General features: G+C 45.6%; 1 protein-coding gene across 1 annotated transcript; it reads left to right on the top strand.

Annotated features, from left to right (window-relative positions):
• The first annotated feature begins 43 nt into the window (after positions 1 to 43).
• Positions 44 to 18,357, top strand: LOC135699424 (zinc finger protein 16-like). The gene is made up of 2 exons (XM_065219688.1): positions 44 to 283; positions 16,124 to 18,357. Exons 1-2 carry the CDS (start codon positions 125 to 127, stop codon positions 18,335 to 18,337), a joined length of 2,373 nt encoding a protein of 790 aa, XP_065075760.1. The 5' UTR covers positions 44 to 124; the 3' UTR covers positions 18,338 to 18,357.
• The last annotated feature ends 1,701 nt before the right edge of the window (positions 18,358 to 20,058 follow it).

Below are 20,058 nucleotides of genomic sequence, written 5' to 3'. Positions count from 1 at the left end.
TATTCAAAAGTCTACCGTGTTTGCCCGCATAAACATAAACACAATCGATCGTCCACTGTAGCATCTTCGCGTCGCTTTCAAATTGAACAAAAATGTGATATTGTTGAAACCTATATTGAGTGCGATGGAAAATCCGGTCCAATCGGCGTGTCGTGTTTGCGCGGAAGATTGCGGCCAGCGGCAGCTGCGACATGTTTCCATCTACGAGCGGAAGGACGGCGACGGTGAGCAACGGCAGCATCCAACGCTGGCGGAGATGTTGGCATTCTGCGGGCAGCTGACGGTGAGTAGTTTTGCATCTTTGGTATGCTTTTTGAATGCTTGGAAGTAGATGAAGTAGATGCTTGAATATTTGGTGCAGGAATTGGTCGAGAAAATGCATGGAAATGTTTGTATGCACTCACGGCCAATAAGATCAGCCCAAATTTGAATTCAGTTAACTCATAAATTGCAAAAAATGCAGAAGCTCAGCGAAGGGTAAATTTGACTCATGTTTTTTTCCAGGATTAAAGATTGGATTCTCTCAGTCTATTGGTACTACTCATAGACTGATTTTGTTTTCGGAAGATTTTTGAGGTTTTCCACGGGAAAACATGGAGCAAATTTGGATTGATCTCATTCACCATGCTGGAAAGCATTACACTGTACCAAAACATCATCCTCTGTTCGAATGAAACCTCAGACCATTCAAATCGAAACATCGAAATCGCTTTTTCGACTGATAGCGAATCCGGATGACGGTGGTTTTGTAATCAGATGATGCTCCTCTCGAATACAGGATGAACATTGATACGAGAAGCGAACGGACCTCAGTTGAAATATGTAATGCTCTCTGTAGAATGATTGTCATTCCAAATTGAAATGCATATAGGGTATACGTCCCTAACCTCGGTCTAATATGCAGCCATAGATTACGTTTTTAATCATAACCAAGGAATCAAAAATATCTCCAAATGACAAAATAACAAGCGATCAACGAACCGAATAATAACGCTATGTCAGAAGTTGAAAACAATAATGATATAATCTTCACCGTTCTTTTTCATGACAAGCAGCTCGTGCGACCCGACTGATTCGGGGCGGTAGAAGGAAACGAGCAAATTGTTGGCAAGCTGCTTCACGAAGTAAAGCCGAAGATGATACACGTGTGTTAATGGGAATTTTTTTTGTTATGTCTTTTCCCGATTCATATCAAGCTATGTCCTCATCCGTGTATATTGCAACAAAGCAGGCAAGCAATATATCATTATCCTTCTACCACTCGGATCGAGCTTTGTTACAGAGCGTGTTTGTCATGGTAGTCGTAGCAACCGTTTTGTCTGTATCGTTGGTTGCTTTATGTGTTTGGATTCGCTGATCATAACTCATCAATTAATTTACCTGCAAACGATATTCTACTGCTAAATGGTATGCTTAGATATGCTTATCATGTCGTTTGCTATCAGGAACCGCAAAAAGTTGAAAAACTTACTTTTTTTAAGACAAAAACTCACCAGGGAAATGTATGTAATATCGGTCTATTGTCCCCAAATTGGGTCTATTTATGGATGCAACTTCGTCCTATCCTGTTTGATTCTCAAAAAAAACGCTCTTGGTAACGTTTTCTTATGTATTTTTTTTTATCACTATCACTGTTAACTTAATACTCTTCATTCCTCAAAACATTTCTTAGAGAAAATTTTACGAAAACTACATTAAATCACTCAAGTTAAAAATTAAAAATTAAAAATTTCGCTTATCGTCTTTCGACCGCAGAATATCTAAATCAAAACATTGTGATGTTCATTATACAGATTTGGCAGAAAAAATCTCCCTTCCTGTTCGTTCCTTATCATCCAAATGCAAACCACATTGTTGACGTTACTCTTATTGCTATATGCTGTCAAATGAATTTCATGGGCCAAAGTTAGGAACATAGAAAAGAAATGTGTCCCTAAAGTTGGGTCCATGATTTACTTGTGAAAACGTTGTTAAACAATTAAAATAAACATAAAATATTCAAACAGTAACTGTGAGTTTTACGTCTAGTGTGTATTATCAGGTAATTCCATTCAATAAATGCCATAATCAGGCCATTTGATGATCGTCAGTGCAACCTTCCCATCTTAACCTTAGAAGTCATGGCGGCTAAAAACTCCGAACAGAGTGATATTCTCAACCAGTTTTATTACTTACGAGAGCTGAAAATGTATTGAAATGTTGTGATATAAATTGATTTGTGTGTGGTACACATTTATCAATCATCAGTGATCAATATTTTCCTTATTTTTTGTGTAATATTCCTTAATTAATTATTTATTTGCGTGATAGGCCGAATGAAAGGACTAGACCCACATTACATACCGTAACCCTAGTATTGGTTTAGCCCCATAACACAAATCATCCAAAACGCTGATGTAAATAATTCTATCATCGCTATCAGAGGTGGGTTCAAACATTGGTAAAGCGTGGAATCCGAAGATTGTCTATTTCGTGGTGGTGGAAGTTTCCTCTACTAACCAACGATTGTTTGTATCCATGATGGAATGGCTGTTCATGGCTATTCAATATGGAAATGCAAGCGATGGAATAATAAACCTAATTTAAAGTATTTGCAAGTCATCCTTTTCTTAAGTTGTTGTCCTCTGAGTGTTACAGCAAATTTCCAAATAAATAGGTACTATCCAAGGGGTATTCAACTCTGCACACCTTAATTCGTACCGAGTGATTGAGTTGTGCCGAAAGCTGTGCCAAGCGTTATGACGAACGTGCCTATCAAGGACAATCAAACAGGGCCTATCAAGGTGTTAATATTCCATGAGTTTGGCAATACCGAAAGTTTCGACTTTTATGATTGTGTTTACAATCTCAATTTCTCTGATAGATCATGGCAAGCATTCACCTTCATTCTCATTAGAACGTTAGCGGGTCGGGAGGTGGAAGAGGAACTAGAAACGATCAAACCAATACGGTGATCATGCAAATTCAACCCGTCCACAAAATTCTGCGAGGTCTTTTTGAATTATTGATGCCTTGCCGGTGAACAGATGACAAACGTGGGCGATTCACGATTCAAGAGCTTATAGCAGTACTTAAAAATCTTTCAAAATGTTATGGACATCCCTATAAAGTCCTGTGGTTATCCCATCGAAGTACATACCAAATTTTCGTCCCGAAGATAATCGGCAAGACCGGAGATAAGGCATCCAGTGGGTGACCTTTGGGTAAAGCATATGGGCGAGCATTTTAGCAGCGTTGGAAAAGTTCGGGATATTGCACGAAGTTCATCATTGAAAAAAAGAATCGTGATTCGTAGTGAATTTTGGTGAACTTTCTAATACTGAATGTGAGTATTTATCAAGCCATAGATGCTCGATCGTTCCAAAATGAAATCCGATCTTCGCAGGATGGATGGTACTCTTCTTTTCGTACGAATAACATACTTATCCTGGTCCGACATCCCTCAGGATTTCACCTGCATCACAATGTTACACCAATTCACTCGGTCCGTGGCTGCTTGTCTCCAATTTCTTGACCGTTCCACACTTCCACGATCCTGCTCCACTTGGTTTAACCACGCTGTGCTCCTCTTCGTTATGTACCGGCCGGATTCGAGGCAAACACAATTTTTGCAGGATCGTTGTCCGGCATTCTTAAAACGTGTCCCGCCCATCGTACCCGTCCGCCTTTCGCAACTTTCTGAATACAGGGTTCGCCATAGAGTTGCGCCAGATCGTGGTTCATCCTTCGCCTCCATACACCGTTCTCACATACCCCACCAAAGATGGTCCTAAGCACTCGTCGTTCGAAAACACAAAGTGCGAGCATCGTCCACATCTCGTGCCCGTAGAGAACTACCGGTCTTATCAGCGTCTTGTACATGGTACATTTAGTACGGAGGTAAAGTTTACCCGACCTCAGGGTCTTGTGGAGTCCTTAGTAAGTACGACTTCCGGCAATAATACGCCGACGAATTTCGCTGCTGCAGTTGTTATCCGACGTCACCAATGATCCGAGGTACCCAAATTCATCCACCACCTCGAACTCATCTCCGTGGATTGTCACGCTTCTGCCTATGCGAGCCCTATCCCGCTCGGTTCCTCCAGCTAACAGATACTTTGTCTTCGACGTATTCACCTTTAATCCAACCTTCTATGCTTCAAGTTTCAGCTCCGCCACGGCCTGAAACGTTCTTCCGACAATGTCCACGTCGTCAGCGAAGCAGATGAACTGGCTGGACGTATTGAAGATCGTGCCCCGCATGTTAAAGCCCGCACGTTCCATAACACCTTCTAGCGCAATGTTGAACAGGAGGCAGGAAAGACCATCGCCTTGTCGAAGTCCTTTGCGAGTTTCAAACGAGCCCGATAACGCACCCGATATCTTCACGCAGCACTGTACACCATCCATCGTAGCCCTGATCAGTCTGGTCAGCTTCCCGGGAAAACCGTTCTCGTCCATAATCTTCCGTAGCTCTTCACGGTCAATAAAGGGTGATACGGTCAAAATTTGGTCAAGGGAAAACGCGTGTAAATCGGTGAAATCGTTTATTTAAAAAATCAAATTAAATTTCTTTTTCAAGTTCAATTAGTATAAAATTTAGGAAAAATATTCAGTTAGGCTTCCGCTTTTCCAAATCCGAATTGCCGGGCCTTACGCTTGACCCCCGCCATCAGATTTTGTACAGCCACCTTGTCCACCTTCTTCGCCGCAGAAAGCCAGTTTGCCTTGAACTGCTGCTCGCCCTTAGCAGTTTTTTTGGTCTTCTTTAGGTTCCGCTTGACAATAGCCCAGTATTTCTCAATTGGGCGGAGCTCTGGCGTGTTGGGAGGGTTCTTGTCCTTGGGAACCACCTGCACGTTGTTGGCGGCGTACCACTCCATGGCCTTTTTACCGTAATGGCAAGATGCCAAATCCGGCCAAAACAGTACGGAACAACCGTGTTTCTTCAGGAAAGGCAGCAGACGTTTATTCAAACACTCTTTCACGTAAATTTCTTGGTTGACAGTCCCGGAAGCTATGAAAATGCTGCTTTTCAAGCCACAGGTACAGATGGCTTGCCAAACCAGATATTTCTTTGCGAACTTTGACAGTTTCATGTGCTTGAAAACATCTGCTACCTTTCCCCTTCCTTTTGCCGTATAAAACTCCTGTCCCGGAAGCTGCTTGTAGTCGGCTTTGACGTAGGTTTCGTCGTCCATTACCACGCAGTCAAACTTCGTCAGCATCGTCGTGTACAGCCTCCGGGATCGCGCTTTGGCCGTCGTATTTTGTTTATCATCGCGATTTGGAGTCACTACCTTCTTGTAAGTCGATAGTCCGGCTCGTTTTTTGGCTCGATGCACGGTTGTAGACGATACATCCAGCTTATTTGCGGCATCTCGGAGAGAGAGGTTAGGGTTTCGCTTGAAACTACCGGCAACTCTCTTTGTCGTCTCAGCGGCTTCCGGTTTTCGATTTCCCCCCGATCCAGACTTCCTGGCTGTCGACAAACGTTCCCCAAACACTTTAATTACATTTGTTACGGTTGATTTGGCAACTTTTAGCGATTTTGCCAACTTTGCGTGCGAGTAGCTCGGATTTTCGCGATGCGCGAGCAAAATTTTGATACGCTGCTCTTCTTGCTTGGACGGCATTTTGACAACTGAAGAGTGAATTCCAAAATCAAAATAGGAGCAACATTCTACACACACACACCTTCAAAATGAGGGGTGTTCAGGTTTTTTAAATGCAAAATTGAAAGAAATACGTCAAGTTGATATTGACCAAATTTTGACCGTATCACCCTTTAGTATCATAAGCGGCCTTGAAATCGATGAATACGTGGTTGCGTAGGGACTTGACATTCACGACACTTTTGGAGGATCTGCCGCAACGTAAAGATTTGGTCCGTTGTCGATCGCCCGTCCATAAAACCGGCTTGATAACTTTCCACAAATCTGCCTGCTAGCGGCGATAAACGGCGAAAGATGATCTGGGAAAGCACTTTGTAGGCTGCGTTAAGAATAGTGATCGGTCGATAGTTCTCACATTCTAGTTTGTCGCCTTTTTTATATACTGGGCATATTACTTCCTCTTTCCACACCTCCGGTAGCTGTTCTGTATCCCAGATCCTGACTTATCCGGGCCCATTTTGATAAGTTCCGCTCCGATACCATCTTTCCCAGCTGCTTTGTTGTTCTTAAGCTGTCGGATAGCATCCTTAACTTCACCTATCGTGGGAACTGGCATGTCCCCCTCATCCGCTGTACCGACGAAGCCATTCCTCCTGCCGCCTTGGTCCACAGCCTCTGCGTCGTTCAGATGTTCATTGTAGTGCTGCTTCCACATTTCAATCATCTCACGTTCGTCCGTTAAGATACCCTCTTCCTTATCCCGACACATTTCGGCTCGCAGCACAAAACCTTGGCGGGATGCGTTGAGTTTCTTGTAGAACTTGCGTGTTTCTTGAGAACGATACAGCTGTTCCATTTCTTTGCACTCCAGCTCTTCCACGCGGCGCTTCTTATCCCAGAAAAGAGAGAGGTTTGCTGTCTTTGCTTCTGTTTACATCGCTTCACATTATGACGCGTTCCTTGCTGCAGCATCGCCGCCCGCGCTGCGTTCTTTTCGTCCAAAACCGTCTGACACTCTTCGTCGAACCAAGCGTTCCGTCGATTCCGCTTCACGAACCCAACGGCGCCTTCAGCAGCGAATAACATAACGAATCATATTGTAGGTGTTCCGCCATGCCTGTCGTATAGTTGGGATCCATTTGCTTGATGTTGATGAAAGTGGTGACGTGGCCTTACGAATTTATCATCAAAGGCAACCGTCAGAAAATTTGCACTATGATTCTCTAGAGGTAACCCGTTTTAGTCGTCTTGAGACTCTTGACTGTCGTATCGACACGACGCTCTGGACCAGTCATGATGTAGATAAACTCGACTGAAGTGAAGCCCGAATAGAAGCTGTTCTAGCTGAAAACACGATCCGCTGGGATTTTTGCTTTGCTTCGAAAGAGGACTTAGGTTTGCTAGGTTTGAAGAGATTCATGGTTCGGACAATACTTACATAATTTTTCGAACGATCTTCAACACACGGTGTGGGTATCCGTTGTTTTAAAATTCTTGATTGAATCCTTGTATCACCAGTTTTATGTATGATACTCTCTCACTAGCTTCATTTGCGAGTAGACAAAGTATTGAACCTTAGCAACGATTGGCAAAACATCAACACTCAACAGTGATGCCGTTTTATATTATATTACCTGTATCCTACTTGTCTAAGTGTGCCTTAATGTGCCGAACAGTGTATCATGCTGTGTTTCGGCTCAGTGTGCAGAGTTGTTTAGAAGACCTTGTATGCCTGAACATCTTTACCGAATGAAGCAACATCCTATATGGTTAGGATCTCGTGATATTAACATCGAAATATCCCTCTTCATTTCTTCTAAACCTATCTTATTCCACACAGCGGCAAATATCGGTACGGGTAGGGACTTCGTTAGGAAATTAGCCTGTTGTTTCTGGGTGGGAATGTAAATTAATTTTACCTTATCATTAGCAACTGCATCACGGACGAAGTGGAACTTTACATCCATGTGTTTTACTCGCTTGGTTTCCTCTCGTTGAGCCATCGCAATTGCTCCTTGGTTGTCCTGATAAAGCGGTACCGGAAACAGCGGTGTTGTCACTTGAAGATCAGACATCAATCCGGTCAACCATATTGTCTCACTTACGCAAGAACTCATGGGAACATATTCGGCTTCTGTAGAAGACATTGCATCCATGAATGTTCAGCAAAAAACCCGGAACACATTTTCGGTCGGTTTTGTCCAGTGTTGCGACCGATCACAATCAAGGTCGTCAAACAGCTGATGGTAGTAACGCTTTGTACATTCCTATCGATGTGCTTGTCGAAACTCTCTCCATGACCATCCATCAAGTTGACGAAAGAAGTAAAAAGCTACTGGTGAATGTCGTCTTTGGTTGTGATCCATCACCGATCTGGTCATTCTCGACAATCACGACACTCATCTGTGCTCGTTTTGAAGCAGTTGCTGCTTTGCTTGCTTATGTGAGTGTGTTGGTGAGTGAGCCCAACAGCTTCCGTTTAATGTTGCCTGCTTTGTTTGTAACTCACACACTCGCTCCTACCGTGACGAACTTAGAATGCGAAGGCATTGTTTTCATTTTTTTCTGTCGTTTCGGTTTTTCTCATGATCGTACTGCAGAAGTCTTCACTGTTTTCGTTGTGCTTTTCATCATCAGCAGCGAGTGTAACGTTTTGCTTGTGAGCAGCGACCATTACTGGTTATTGTTGTTTGCCATAGTTCTACCTCTCACTGCGTGACAAAACGTTCTGTCAGCGATTGTCGGTTGATGCGTAGGCGAGTGTCAAGTGAGAGTCATGATATTTTGCATCACTGGTTTTGTCACTGGCAAAATCGGCGTCCACGTAGGCGGCTACTGGTGGTTCCTTTGGCTTCTTTCTGTAGACTAATCCCATCTCTTTCGTATCTTGCAGGTATCGTAAGACTCGTTTAGCATGCTTCCAATGCTCTTCACCAGCATCGTCCTGGAACCTTGCCAAGTATCCAATGATAAAGCACAAGTCCGGTCGGGAGCCTATTATGAGGTACATATGAGGCTTCCGATGAGTTCACGGTAGGGAAACTCACATCTTCTAGTTGCTCGCCGCAGCTGCAGCTTCAGTTCAGCTGGCGTTTTAGCAGGATTACAGTTCTCCATTCCAAAACGAGCAATACCCCTCTCGATCTAACCCTTCTGGGATAGCTTCGTCAATCCATGTCCATTTTGATTCCAAGGAAATAGTGGATCTTCTTCATGTCCGTCATCTCGAATGTCTTCCATCAGGTTGTGTTTTACATTCTTGATGGCCGCCTCCGTTTTAGTAGCAATTAGAAGATCGTCGACGTATACAACGATGTAGATAGTGTCATCTCCTTGGGCGTGGACATACAAACAGTAGTCATGCTGTGACCGCGTGAATCCAAAGGTAGCTAGGTAATCGTTGAAATGACTGTTCCAGGACCTTGGTGACTGCTTCAGACCATAAAGTGACCGCTGGACATTGCATGTATACCTTCTCGTCGAGCTTTCCATTTAGAAAAGCGGTCTTGACATCTAGTGGTGTTCTAGTGGTGAATCTCCATTTCATTCGTCGTTGCGAGTGCCAATAGGGTTCTGATGGTAGTCAACCGTGCCACCGGTGCGAAGGTTTCTTCGTAATCCACGTGTCTTTGTTGTGCGTAGCCTTAAGCTACCAACCTTGGATGTCCGTCAGCATTCGTTTTTAGGTTGAACACCCACTTGCACGGTACGGGATGTACCTCCTTGGGACATTTCACCACGATCCTGGTTTCATTCTTCTGCAGTGCCCACAGCTCGTATTGGATTGCTTGCCTCCACTCACGCTCGTTAGGATGACCGTTGACTTCGGTGCAGCATTCACGAACCTGTTGGGAATTCACACCAGCAGAAAGAGCTCTGTATGGAATAAAATCAGAAAACCAACCTGGTCTTTTGCACTCCCGACCAGTTGACCTCGGAACACTACAACTGGGTTCGTTTCTTTCTAATTGTGGTGGGAGCTGTAGAATAGTCACCAGAATCACGAGCATCATCGTTGTTGTCTTCGTCCTCTTGAAGGTCTGCTTGTTGTTCCACTTCCCCCCCCCCCTCTTGCCCGGGAGCTGGTGATACTTCCTCCGAAATAATTAGTCGATTGGATTTTTCGGGTCGTCCTTTCAGCATGGGACAAGCAAACTTCTTATGCCCAGGCTCTCCACATTAGTAGCATTTTCCGGTAGGTAGTGGTGGAGATGCTGCGGTTCGGCTGATGAACAGTGATCAACGGTGAGTGACCAGTGGGGAGTCCGTTGATGATCGACATTAAGATGGCGATGTGGTCACTTCGGTATCGAACATCCTGCTCCCGGCAGAAATGACCATTTCTGAAGTCTCCGGCTTCCAGGTTATCTCGATAACATGTAAATAATTAAGACCCGGTAGAACTTCCCAATAGAACTTAAGAGATTGTACAGGTCCTTACCTGGATCCTGCAGTTTGAGGGCCTTGTATTTTGAATTATTGTCAGCGACTTGATGAGCTTGGTTGATCTGCTTCTGCAGAAACCATGCTGTTGGCCAAGTTGATCCACAAAGGAAACCTCTAGCCCGACCGCGGTTGCGGTGCTGCTGACGTTGATGGTTGATCGTCGACTGATAATGGTATTGGAAGTACGCAGATTTTTACCGTAGGACGAGTGAGGAATCCGGTTGCAGTTTGCAGAGTGACTACTCGTACTACGCCGTCCTTTCCTGGGTGTAGATCGTGGATTCGTGCATTGGCCCAGCGCATCGGTGGCTGGTTCTCGTCTACGATTTGCACCACTTACTACGTGGTTGTAGCGAAGCGAGGTATTCCACGTGCCAGCGTTTCCAGATATCCTGGAGCAGTTGCTGGATAATCTGCCATTGGTGGAGACGGTTTGCTGGAATTGATTCATAGTCGACGTCTGGGACGGACTGCAAGGACGAACCGATCAGAAAGTAAGTGTCCCGGTGTGAGGGTTTGGAAGTCTGACGGAACCTCGGATAGTTTGGTGAGCGGTCGTGAGTTGAGACAGGCTTCAATCTGCACGAGGAGTGACTCCATGTCGTCGAAGGCTAGCTTACGATCTCCGAGTACACGGACGCAATGCTTCTGATGATCGACAATCAGATGGCGATGTGGTCACTTCGGTATCGAATAAAGGTTTCAAGCTTGAGTTGTTGATCGTCCAAATTGTCCATCGCCGTGGTAAACAGTTGACTCACCATGTCGAGCTCCGTGAGCGTGGCACCCGCATCCTTCAGCTGTCTTCCCAGTTCATCGAATCGACGAAAATGATCCGCCAGGGACGTTCCTTCCACCATTCGTAGCATGGCCATTGATCGCCGGATGTACGTCTGGGCAGCAAAACCTTTTTTCGCGAAGGTATTTGCCAGCGACGTCCACATCGCTTTTACTGTCGCGGATGTATTACAAATGACTGTCTGCAACGTATGACACCAGGAGTGCCTTGGCCTTCTCGTCCTTCTCGCGGAGAGCCGTTAGTGCTGCAGCACCTTCCGGTGCATCCTTCGTAATCGTTTCCTTCACTCCTTGAGCTGAAAGCTGCATCTCCACAGGAAACCGCCACGTGTCGTAGCCCTCACCGGCAAACTGCACGATTCCTGCTTTCTTTGCACTGGTCATCCTGGATCTGGAACTGGAACGGCTTCGAGAACTTCTACTTTACTCTTAGGTATGGTGTGACTGGGCCCATAACCTAGGTATAGAAAAACAAGATTTGTATCGTACGGGTGGTAATTTATTACTGACTAAATTGCTTGCCATTTTAAATGATCTTTATTTCTTGTGATTGTGTGGTTTACATGTATGAATTTTTTAAGTGACACAGATGCGTCTTTTCAACTTTAGTACATTTGAGATTTTAATTATTATTTACAGTTCCTAGTCCTATCAGGCCTATTTTAAAGTATGACCACCTTGGTGGGATTGGTTTGATTTGAATTGGAAAAATGAGACTACTTATAACTACTATTTACAACTACAACTAACCTACAACTACTATGTACACCTAACCTACTATATACAAATTGCTTATCAAAGCATGTTCTGATAAATTACATTTTTGTGCAAATTTAGTCTTAATTTCGTTAACTTTGGAATCTATTTTGGCAATGCCTGCCTCTTCATGTAAATTTGTTATTCTAGTGTCGAAAGGACGATCAAGAACCATCCTCAGCACTCTATTCTGAGCGACCTGAATTTTGTTCCTGTGAGTCTGTGCACATGATTCCCACACCGGAGCTGCGTAGAGGATCGCAGGTGCTATGATTTGTTTGTAGACGGCCAGTTTGTTCACCCTTGAGAGGCGGGATCTGCGGCAAATCAGCGGATACAGACACCTAACCAAGGCGGAACACTTGACTACGGTTTTCTCCACATGCGAGCGGAATAGGAGCTTTTCGTCAAACAACATCCCGAGATAGGTTACTTCGGCGGACCACTCAACCCTTGTGCCATCCATGATTACAGTACAAGAGGGAGCCGGTTTCAGTTTGGGCGATTGCCGATGGAGGAACATGATCGCTTGTGTTTTGGAGGCATTGATTTTGATTTTCCACGTGGTGGCATAATCAGCAAAAGCGTTAAGGCATCGTTGAAGTTTGTTCGTTATTTCGCGAGGCATCCTTCCTTTGACGGCTATTGCGGTATCATCTGCGAACAGGAAAAACACGCAACCGTCTCCAAGGGGAGGAATGTCGGAAGTGTAAATGCTGTAAAGCAAGGGTCCCAGCAGACTGCCTTGCGGGACTCCTGCTGGGATGGAAAACGTGTCGGAAAGACAACCATTCAACGATACCTTAAACGACCTTTGCTGGAGGTAGTTACGGGTGATTTTAATAAGATGTAAAGGAAAGTTGAAGTTACAAAGCTTGTACACAAGTCCATCATGCCAAACATTGTCAAACGCCTTTTCAACGTCTAACAAGGCCATGGCTGTGGACTTGGATACAGCTTTGTTACTTCGGATGTTATTCATCACCCGTACTAGCTGGTGATTGGTGGAGTGCCCCTTTCTGAACCCAAACTGTTCCGGAAGGAGAATGTTATTTTCCTCGACAAACTTGAGCAAACGATTGAGAATGAGTTTCTCGAACAATTTGCTCAGCGCTGAAAGGAGGCTGATTGGTCTGTAGCTTGAAGACAATGTTGGATCCTTACCGGGTTTGCGGATCGGTATGATTTTTGCTACTTTCCAGATGCTTGGAAAGTAGTGCAGTTCCAAACATCTGTTGAAGATAGCGGTTAGAAGAGACTGCACTTTCATGCTGAGTCTCTTCAAGATCAAGTTGAATATACCGTCAAACCCGGGAGCCTTCATGTTCTTGGTGCATTTCAGCGCTGAGCAAATTTGTTGTACTGTAATCATATCCGCCGGAGGCACGACACAAGGGGAGGCATCTAGGTTTTGAACGCATTGCGCAACCTGATCATCGAGCGGACTTTGGATAGTCGAGCCAAGCAAATGCGATGAAGCGACATGCTTGCCGATCGCATTTGCTTTCTCCTGTGGGGTAATTAAAAGCCGATCGTCATCATTTTCGACTTTGAGAGGTGGAACGGGTTTGGGATGATTTTCAGGACCTTGGCTACCTTCCAGAATGGTCTGGAGCGGTCGTCCAGATTCTGGACAACACGCCCGAAACTTTCATTTCGGAGTGAGTCCATTCTGGAAGCAATCTGCCTGTTCAGATCGGCCATTTCACGTTTTTTGCCCAGGTCTCCAGTCCTCTGAAACTGGCGTCTACGCACATTTCTCAATCGAATCAATAATTGGGTGTGGGAATCAATAGCAACAAACTTACCCCTCACAGGAACTTGTCGAACGCATGTCTCGTCAGCCTCGGATATGGCCTGTTGGAGTCCTTCCAACGCCCGGTCGATGTCATCTACGGTGTCGAGCAGTGGATTTTCATCGATGTTGCTGTCCACCATTCGACCGTACTGCACCCAGTTGACATGGTGGTAGTCTTTACGCAGGCAGCCTCTAGCAGGAACCACGTTGACACCGACTTCAGTCACCACCGGTTGGTGGTCGGAGCTGAGATCGTTGTGCGCCTCCGGCTTGGATAGTCCGATGTTTGACAGGAAAAAGTCTAGCGTGGAGGGATTTCCCGCCGGAGAGATGAAAGTTGGTTCGTCCGGAAATTGCACTGTGTACAGTCCATGTTGTGCGTGGTCGAACAATAGACATCCGTTTCGGTTCCTCTGGTAGTTCCGCCAAGCTTCATGGCGGGCGTTCAGGTCGCCCCCAACGATGAATCGGGAGCTAGTACGGGTGATGGCGGTCAGGTCCTTCTTGAATTGGATTCCTAATCCGTTGCTTGCGGTACACTGGCGTGGGCAGTAAACAGCGATGAACCGGACGTTTCCAGTTGGTGATTCCACCTCCACACTAATGGCCTCGATGATAGAAGTGCGGATGTGAGGCAGAGTGAAAAACTTGATTCCCTTTCTGACGATGACCGCTACACCCCCCCCCCCTGGAGCTGGTGCGATCAAGCCGGATAATGTTGTGGTCAGGCAACCAGAAGCTGTCACCGAACTTTAGGTGGGTTTCGGTTAGAAGACCCACGTCGATGCTATGCTTGCGGAGGAAGTCGGCAAGCTCAATCTGTTTAGCTCTTACAGAGCAAGCGTTCCAGGTAGCGATGGTTAGCGGTTTAGACACCATATTGGATGATGAACTTACCGAGCACTTGGATCTGTTCGGGCTTATTGCGGCACTTACGTAGAGCACCGGTCATGTTGATAAAAATCTCCATCAGTTCGTCTGCTGAGAACAGATCGGGATTGTTTGTTTGAGCTGTTGGTTGCCTCCAGAATCCAGGGGGGGATGGAGAGCTTTGTCCAGCAGAAGATCCAGACGTTTCTTGAGGGGGCGTGGATCGCACCCTGGGATTCGCTTGTCCACGAAGAGGTGGAAAGTCCTCTGTCCTGAAAGCCGGGGCCTTATCCTTCCTTCGTGCTGGTTGATTGTTGGTGGACGCTTGATTTCGGATGCGCTTGAAATCCTCGCGTTTAGGGCACTGCTTGTTGGATCCTTGGTGAGCACCACCACAGTTGGCGCATTTGGACGCCACAGCTTCATCCGCAGCACATTCGGAGGTGGCATGGTCTTGAGCGCAATTTCCGCAGCGTGGCTTAATGTTGCAGTTGCGGGTACCGTGTCCGAAGTTCAGACACCGCTGGCACTGAGTCACATCGCGATGGCCGCCACGGTATGGCTCCCAGCGAACGATGATGGAATTGATGGACCGGATGGCTTTCAGTGCGTTGAGCGTCACCGTTCCCTTCTGGAAGTGTACCAGGAAAAGGCTATCCGGATACGCCTTCACATTCTCGTCTCTTCTTGTCATTCGATACACGGCACTTGGGGCCAGCTTGTACCGGTCCCTGATTTCTGATTCGATAAACTTCGGGTCGAAGTTTGGTAGGCCCCTGATGACGACCTTGAACGGCTTCTCACCGGGAATGTCGTGGGTAAAGAATTCCACCTTGGAAGTCCTCAGGTGGGCGACGACCACGTCAAACTCCGTTTTGGTACGGAGCATCACTTTAGTGCCGACTCTGCCCAACTTGTATTCGGCTTTAACACCCAGCGTCGCTAGATCCGCAATGAGCACATTAAGATGGGCATTTTTCACTACCAATGGAGGTAGCTTCACTTTTGCCGAGCTCATTTCGGCAGTATTCACGGTTTCGGCAGCGTCACCGAAATCTCCAACATCGCTGTTGTTCGTCGCAGTGACATCGGACTGGCCTCGATTCTTCTTCCTCTTCTTACTGCGTTTTTCCAACACAGCTGGCTGGATATTCCCATCCATGGGGAGAACAGCAAACCTGTTCGAGGTAGGCACACCGGAGCTTCCTTCTCCGGGGTTCTGGACCTTCGCCGGGCTTCGCGACCGATGCTTCCCCATTACGGGGCACACACACACGCACGACAAACCGCGAAAGAGAGAGCGCGAACACTATCGCAATAAACTTTTCAAACAACTCGAGAGAGCGAGCTAACACCGAACTGAACTGCTTGACGATCAAGCAGAGAATGATCGACTAAATTGCTTGTGCTACCTGTCCAGTTTTATAGCTGGTGGTTGCTATGTATTTGTTATTTATGTATGCTTAGCAACCAGTTCCTTATACTTATATACAGTGTTGAAATCAACTGCTTGCTTAAATCTCAACAGAAACGCACCAGTGGCATGTCGGTTCGTCGGTAAACAAAGGGCTAATGAATTAGTAATTTTCCGAAAACATAACAGCAATGTATTAAAATTGATATCTGGAATCTGCAGCATGCCGTTTCGATTAGATTAACACTTTTAACTAGCGATTTTTCAGTTTTTAATCCAAGCATGCATTAAATTATCGTTTGATTTAATCACAACAAACTTAGGCACTTTCTTCTAGCTAGCATGAGCACCACGCCTTTGCATTTGTAGTAAGTCTAACCGGTTTCCAATTTCAATAAACTTAAAAGCAGCCCTTCAATCAAAATCCTACATCTATCCCCACAACAGATCACCAACGATGATCAACTTCCCAAGATCATCTGCACAATCTGCTGCCAGCAGCTGCTGGAGGCCTATCAATTCTGCCTCAAATGCCGCCTGTCTGATGAAAAACTACGTGATCGATTGAGATTCACCGAACAACTCCAGCAGCTCGATGCTGACGGAGATCAGCAGATACCGGACCGGATTGTTGACGATCTGATTGAACTGCCAACGGCGAAACCGAAGGCCCAAAACGAAATCCTGGTGGATCTGATGATGCGCCGAGAGGATGAGCTGTTTGATGAGATTATCGAACAGGAACAATTTTCTGCAGATGAGGATTCCGTTGGGGAAAGCTTGATGCATCTAGTGGATAAGGTTCCCGTTGAGGTGGTTACGGTGGATGGCGGCGAAGTTATGGTCGAAGAAGTAGACTCTCAGGAGGATGACGAAATGGTTGCAATTGATCAGACTGAGGAAGACGATCTTATCACCATTTCTGAACATGTGTCCGATATGATAACGGAGGCGTCGGATAGTTCGGTGCAGTATGAAGAGATTACTTTAACTGCGGAGAATGATGGAGGAAATCTTCCGACCAATATTTCGCTGTCAAGAAGAACGATTCAGGTCTTGCCTCCGAAAGAGATGATTGTGGAGCTTGAGGATCACGAGAATTTCCAAATTGTCTACTACAATGGTGTTGCGTGCTGTGGATGTGAGAAGTACTTCTCTTCGCAGGTGGATTTGGAGGAACACTGCCAAGAGCAACATCATTTGGATGAATCACCGGATGGCACCCATTGTCCGTTGTGTCACAAACAATTCCGTAGTCTGAACATTCAAATGCGGCACATGAATCAACGGAGCATTCCAAAACTATTTTCCTGTAAGCTATGTCGGTACATCTGTCGAGATCAGGCGGCTATCGATCGACATATGGAATTTTCGGTGATCCACAAGAAACCGATGATGGATTTTGACAAAGTTACTGAATCGTTCGAAAAAGTGTCGGTCGAAGGCCACCTGTGCTGTGATTGTTATCAAATGTTTCGCGATGAAACTCAACTTGATAAGCATTACAAGGACGCACATCATCCGAATAGACCAAAGACTGAGGAAGACGCCTTGAAAACGGGAAGCTTTTGGTGCACGAAATGCCACCAAATATTCAAACATGAACACAGATATCAATCTCATCTGAATGGTATCAATGTGGAGGCAATCTATCGTTGCAAACGAGAGTTTTGCACTTACCGTACCGGAAGTATCATATTTGCTCGATTTCATCTCAGGAGTCGAGACCATAAGCTCCCTACAAGCTCTCCCGTCGATAAGAAATCACCTAAAGCACCTGGAATCCTCAGCGATCGCCGTTGTTGTTTCCGAAAATGTCTCGAAGTATTCGAGACCAAACAATCCCTCCTGGAACATGTCGACCGAGTTCATCAGGTCAAACAGTTGGAGAATGAACTCCGACGAAAGAAATCCACCCACGTATGCTCGATCTGCAATTGTAACTTCGGATCTCGCCGTGCGCTGAAACGGCATCGTCTGGTGAAGGCGAAAGACATCGTCTGCGAACAATGCGGATCAGCATTCGCTTCGACCTTTCAGCTTCAGAGTCACGTACGACAGGTTCATTCCAACGTTCCGGTACGACGAGATTTCAAGTGCGATGAATGTGGTCGAGCTTTTGTGAGCGAAACCAATTTGCAGCGGCACAAGGAACTAGGACATGACAAACCGAGCGATAATGTTTGTTCCATTTGCGACAAGCAGTTCAAAAGCAAGGAGAATCTGTGGCACCACTGGCGCATTCACAACAAAGTCGAAACGCATGAATGTGAATCGTGCAAGAAGGCGGGCAAGCGGTACAAGTTCCGGGACCTGAAAACTCTCCGGAGGCATTTCAAAATATCGGAGATGCATAACGGTGAACGGAAGTACAAATGTTCGTACGAGGGTTGCAAGCGAGCCTACGCACACAAGCCGGATTTGCAGCGGCACGAGCAAACGGTACATCGGGGAATTCGGCCGTTTCTGTGCGAGGTGTGCAATAAGGGTTTCGTCCGAAATAGGGATCTCCGGCTGCACGAGAGGCAACATACCGGAGCGAAGCTGTTTACTTGCGAAAATTGTAAGGCGGAGTTCAACGTTTTCAAAGATTACAAGAAGCACTGCAGCGATGAACATGGTAAGATGGTGGTGGTGAAGTATGCTGCGAGAACGAATTAATGGAGCATGATTGAGGGGAGGAATTTAGAAGATTGATAAAAAGCTAGTTTGCTTCATTGGAAATGATTGTGATTTTCAATTCGAAAGAAATTCCTTGTGATGACAATATGTTCTTCCCGCATAATCATATACCATTTACGGAGGATTTCCGGTGCCATACTGAACGATTTTTTTTTTTTATCTAGTTCGTTTATTTGTAAGGCTCAATCGCGTTAGCTTTACGGAGCCGATAATTCATTGTTCTTTGTTTGTAACAAAATTCACTTAATTCTATGTCTAGTAGGAGTTGGGCCGATTACTCGCGGCTTACTCGAGGTTAGAGGGGTACATTGTCGAAGGATAGGAAAAGGGGAGGAGCTTGGGTAGGGTTTCGTTGTCTCATCAGAGTGATGTCGCCAGTATGAACGGTAGTGTGGTTCTAGATTCGTCTGGAGTTCGACCGGCTATGGTGACCAGTGGGCGACGATGAGACTCATCGAGACGGGGGACAAGACAAACAAAAACTAATAAAGAGAGACAAAAGACAAACGAATTAAATTCTTATACTAGACATTTGCAGAAACACATAAATCGACTGCATATAGCAGAGATCGCGGGTACCCAACACGTCTCTGATAGGAATATAGGGTTGTCTTCCTTGGGCCTCGAGGGTATTCAAAAGTCGCTCTCTGGCGGCGTCATTATCCGTACATTGCCAAACTACGTGATCGATGTCGTCGTAACCGTTTCCACACCGACATATGTTGCTGTCCACGAGGTTTATTCTATTGAGATGCGCATCTAGCGAGTAGTGGTTGGACATAAGTCTACTCATCACGCGAATGAAGTCACGACTTAAGCCCAAGCCTTTAAACCACGCTCTCGAAGAAACATTAGGAATAATTGAATGTAACCACCGTCCAAGATTTCCATTGTCCCAATCGGTTTGCCAACTCGAAAGGGTACTCTGACGCACTAAATGGTAAAATTCATCGTGTGAAATTTGCCTGTCATAAAATTCGCCTTCCTGCGCGCCCACCTTTGCGAGAGAGTCCGCCTTCTCATTGCCTGGGATTGAGCAATGTGAGGGGACCCATACAAAGGTAATCATATATGATCTTTCGACCAGCACACTCATCTGCTCCCTTACCTTTGAAAGGAAATAAGATGAGTGCCTACTTGGTTTCATCGACCGAATAGCCTCAATAGAACTGAGACTATCCGAGAAGATGAAGTAATGGTCTGCGGGCATGTTGGAAATCATCCCCAAAGCGAAGTTGATTGCCGCCAGCTCAGCAACATAAACGGAACAAGGTTCCTGAAGTTTGCGGAAGGCGCTAGAGTTTTCATTGAAGACACCGAAGCCAGTGGATCCACTGAGACGAGACCCGTCTGTAAAATATCTGTTCACGCAATTGACGTGTTGGTACTTTTCAGTAAAAATACGTGGGATAATAATAGTTCGAAGTTGATCTGGAATCCCGTGAATCACTTGTTTCATGGATAGATCATATTCAATTGAGGAACTGCGATTGGTGAAGTGAGCACGGTCTGGAGTATAACAAGGAAGACACATATCCGAGGATATGTAGTGGTGGTAGATTCTCATAAATCGAGATTGTGTGTTCAGCTCAAAAATTTCTTCAAAATTTGCAATTATAAGTGTGTTCGTCACTCCGCATTTGATTAGTATTCTGAGAGAGAGCTCCCAGAAACGGTTCTGGAGGGGTTTTACTCCTGCC

This window comes from Ochlerotatus camptorhynchus, unplaced genomic scaffold (genome assembly GCF_037179485.1).
Source record: "Ochlerotatus camptorhynchus isolate MF236.1 unplaced genomic scaffold, CSIRO-AGI_Acam_v1.1 ptg000108l, whole genome shotgun sequence".
Lineage (NCBI taxonomy): Eukaryota > Metazoa > Arthropoda > Insecta > Diptera > Culicidae > Ochlerotatus > Ochlerotatus camptorhynchus.
The sequence above is the reverse complement of the archived record's forward strand: the minus strand, read 5'-3'. Positions and strand labels throughout refer to the sequence as shown.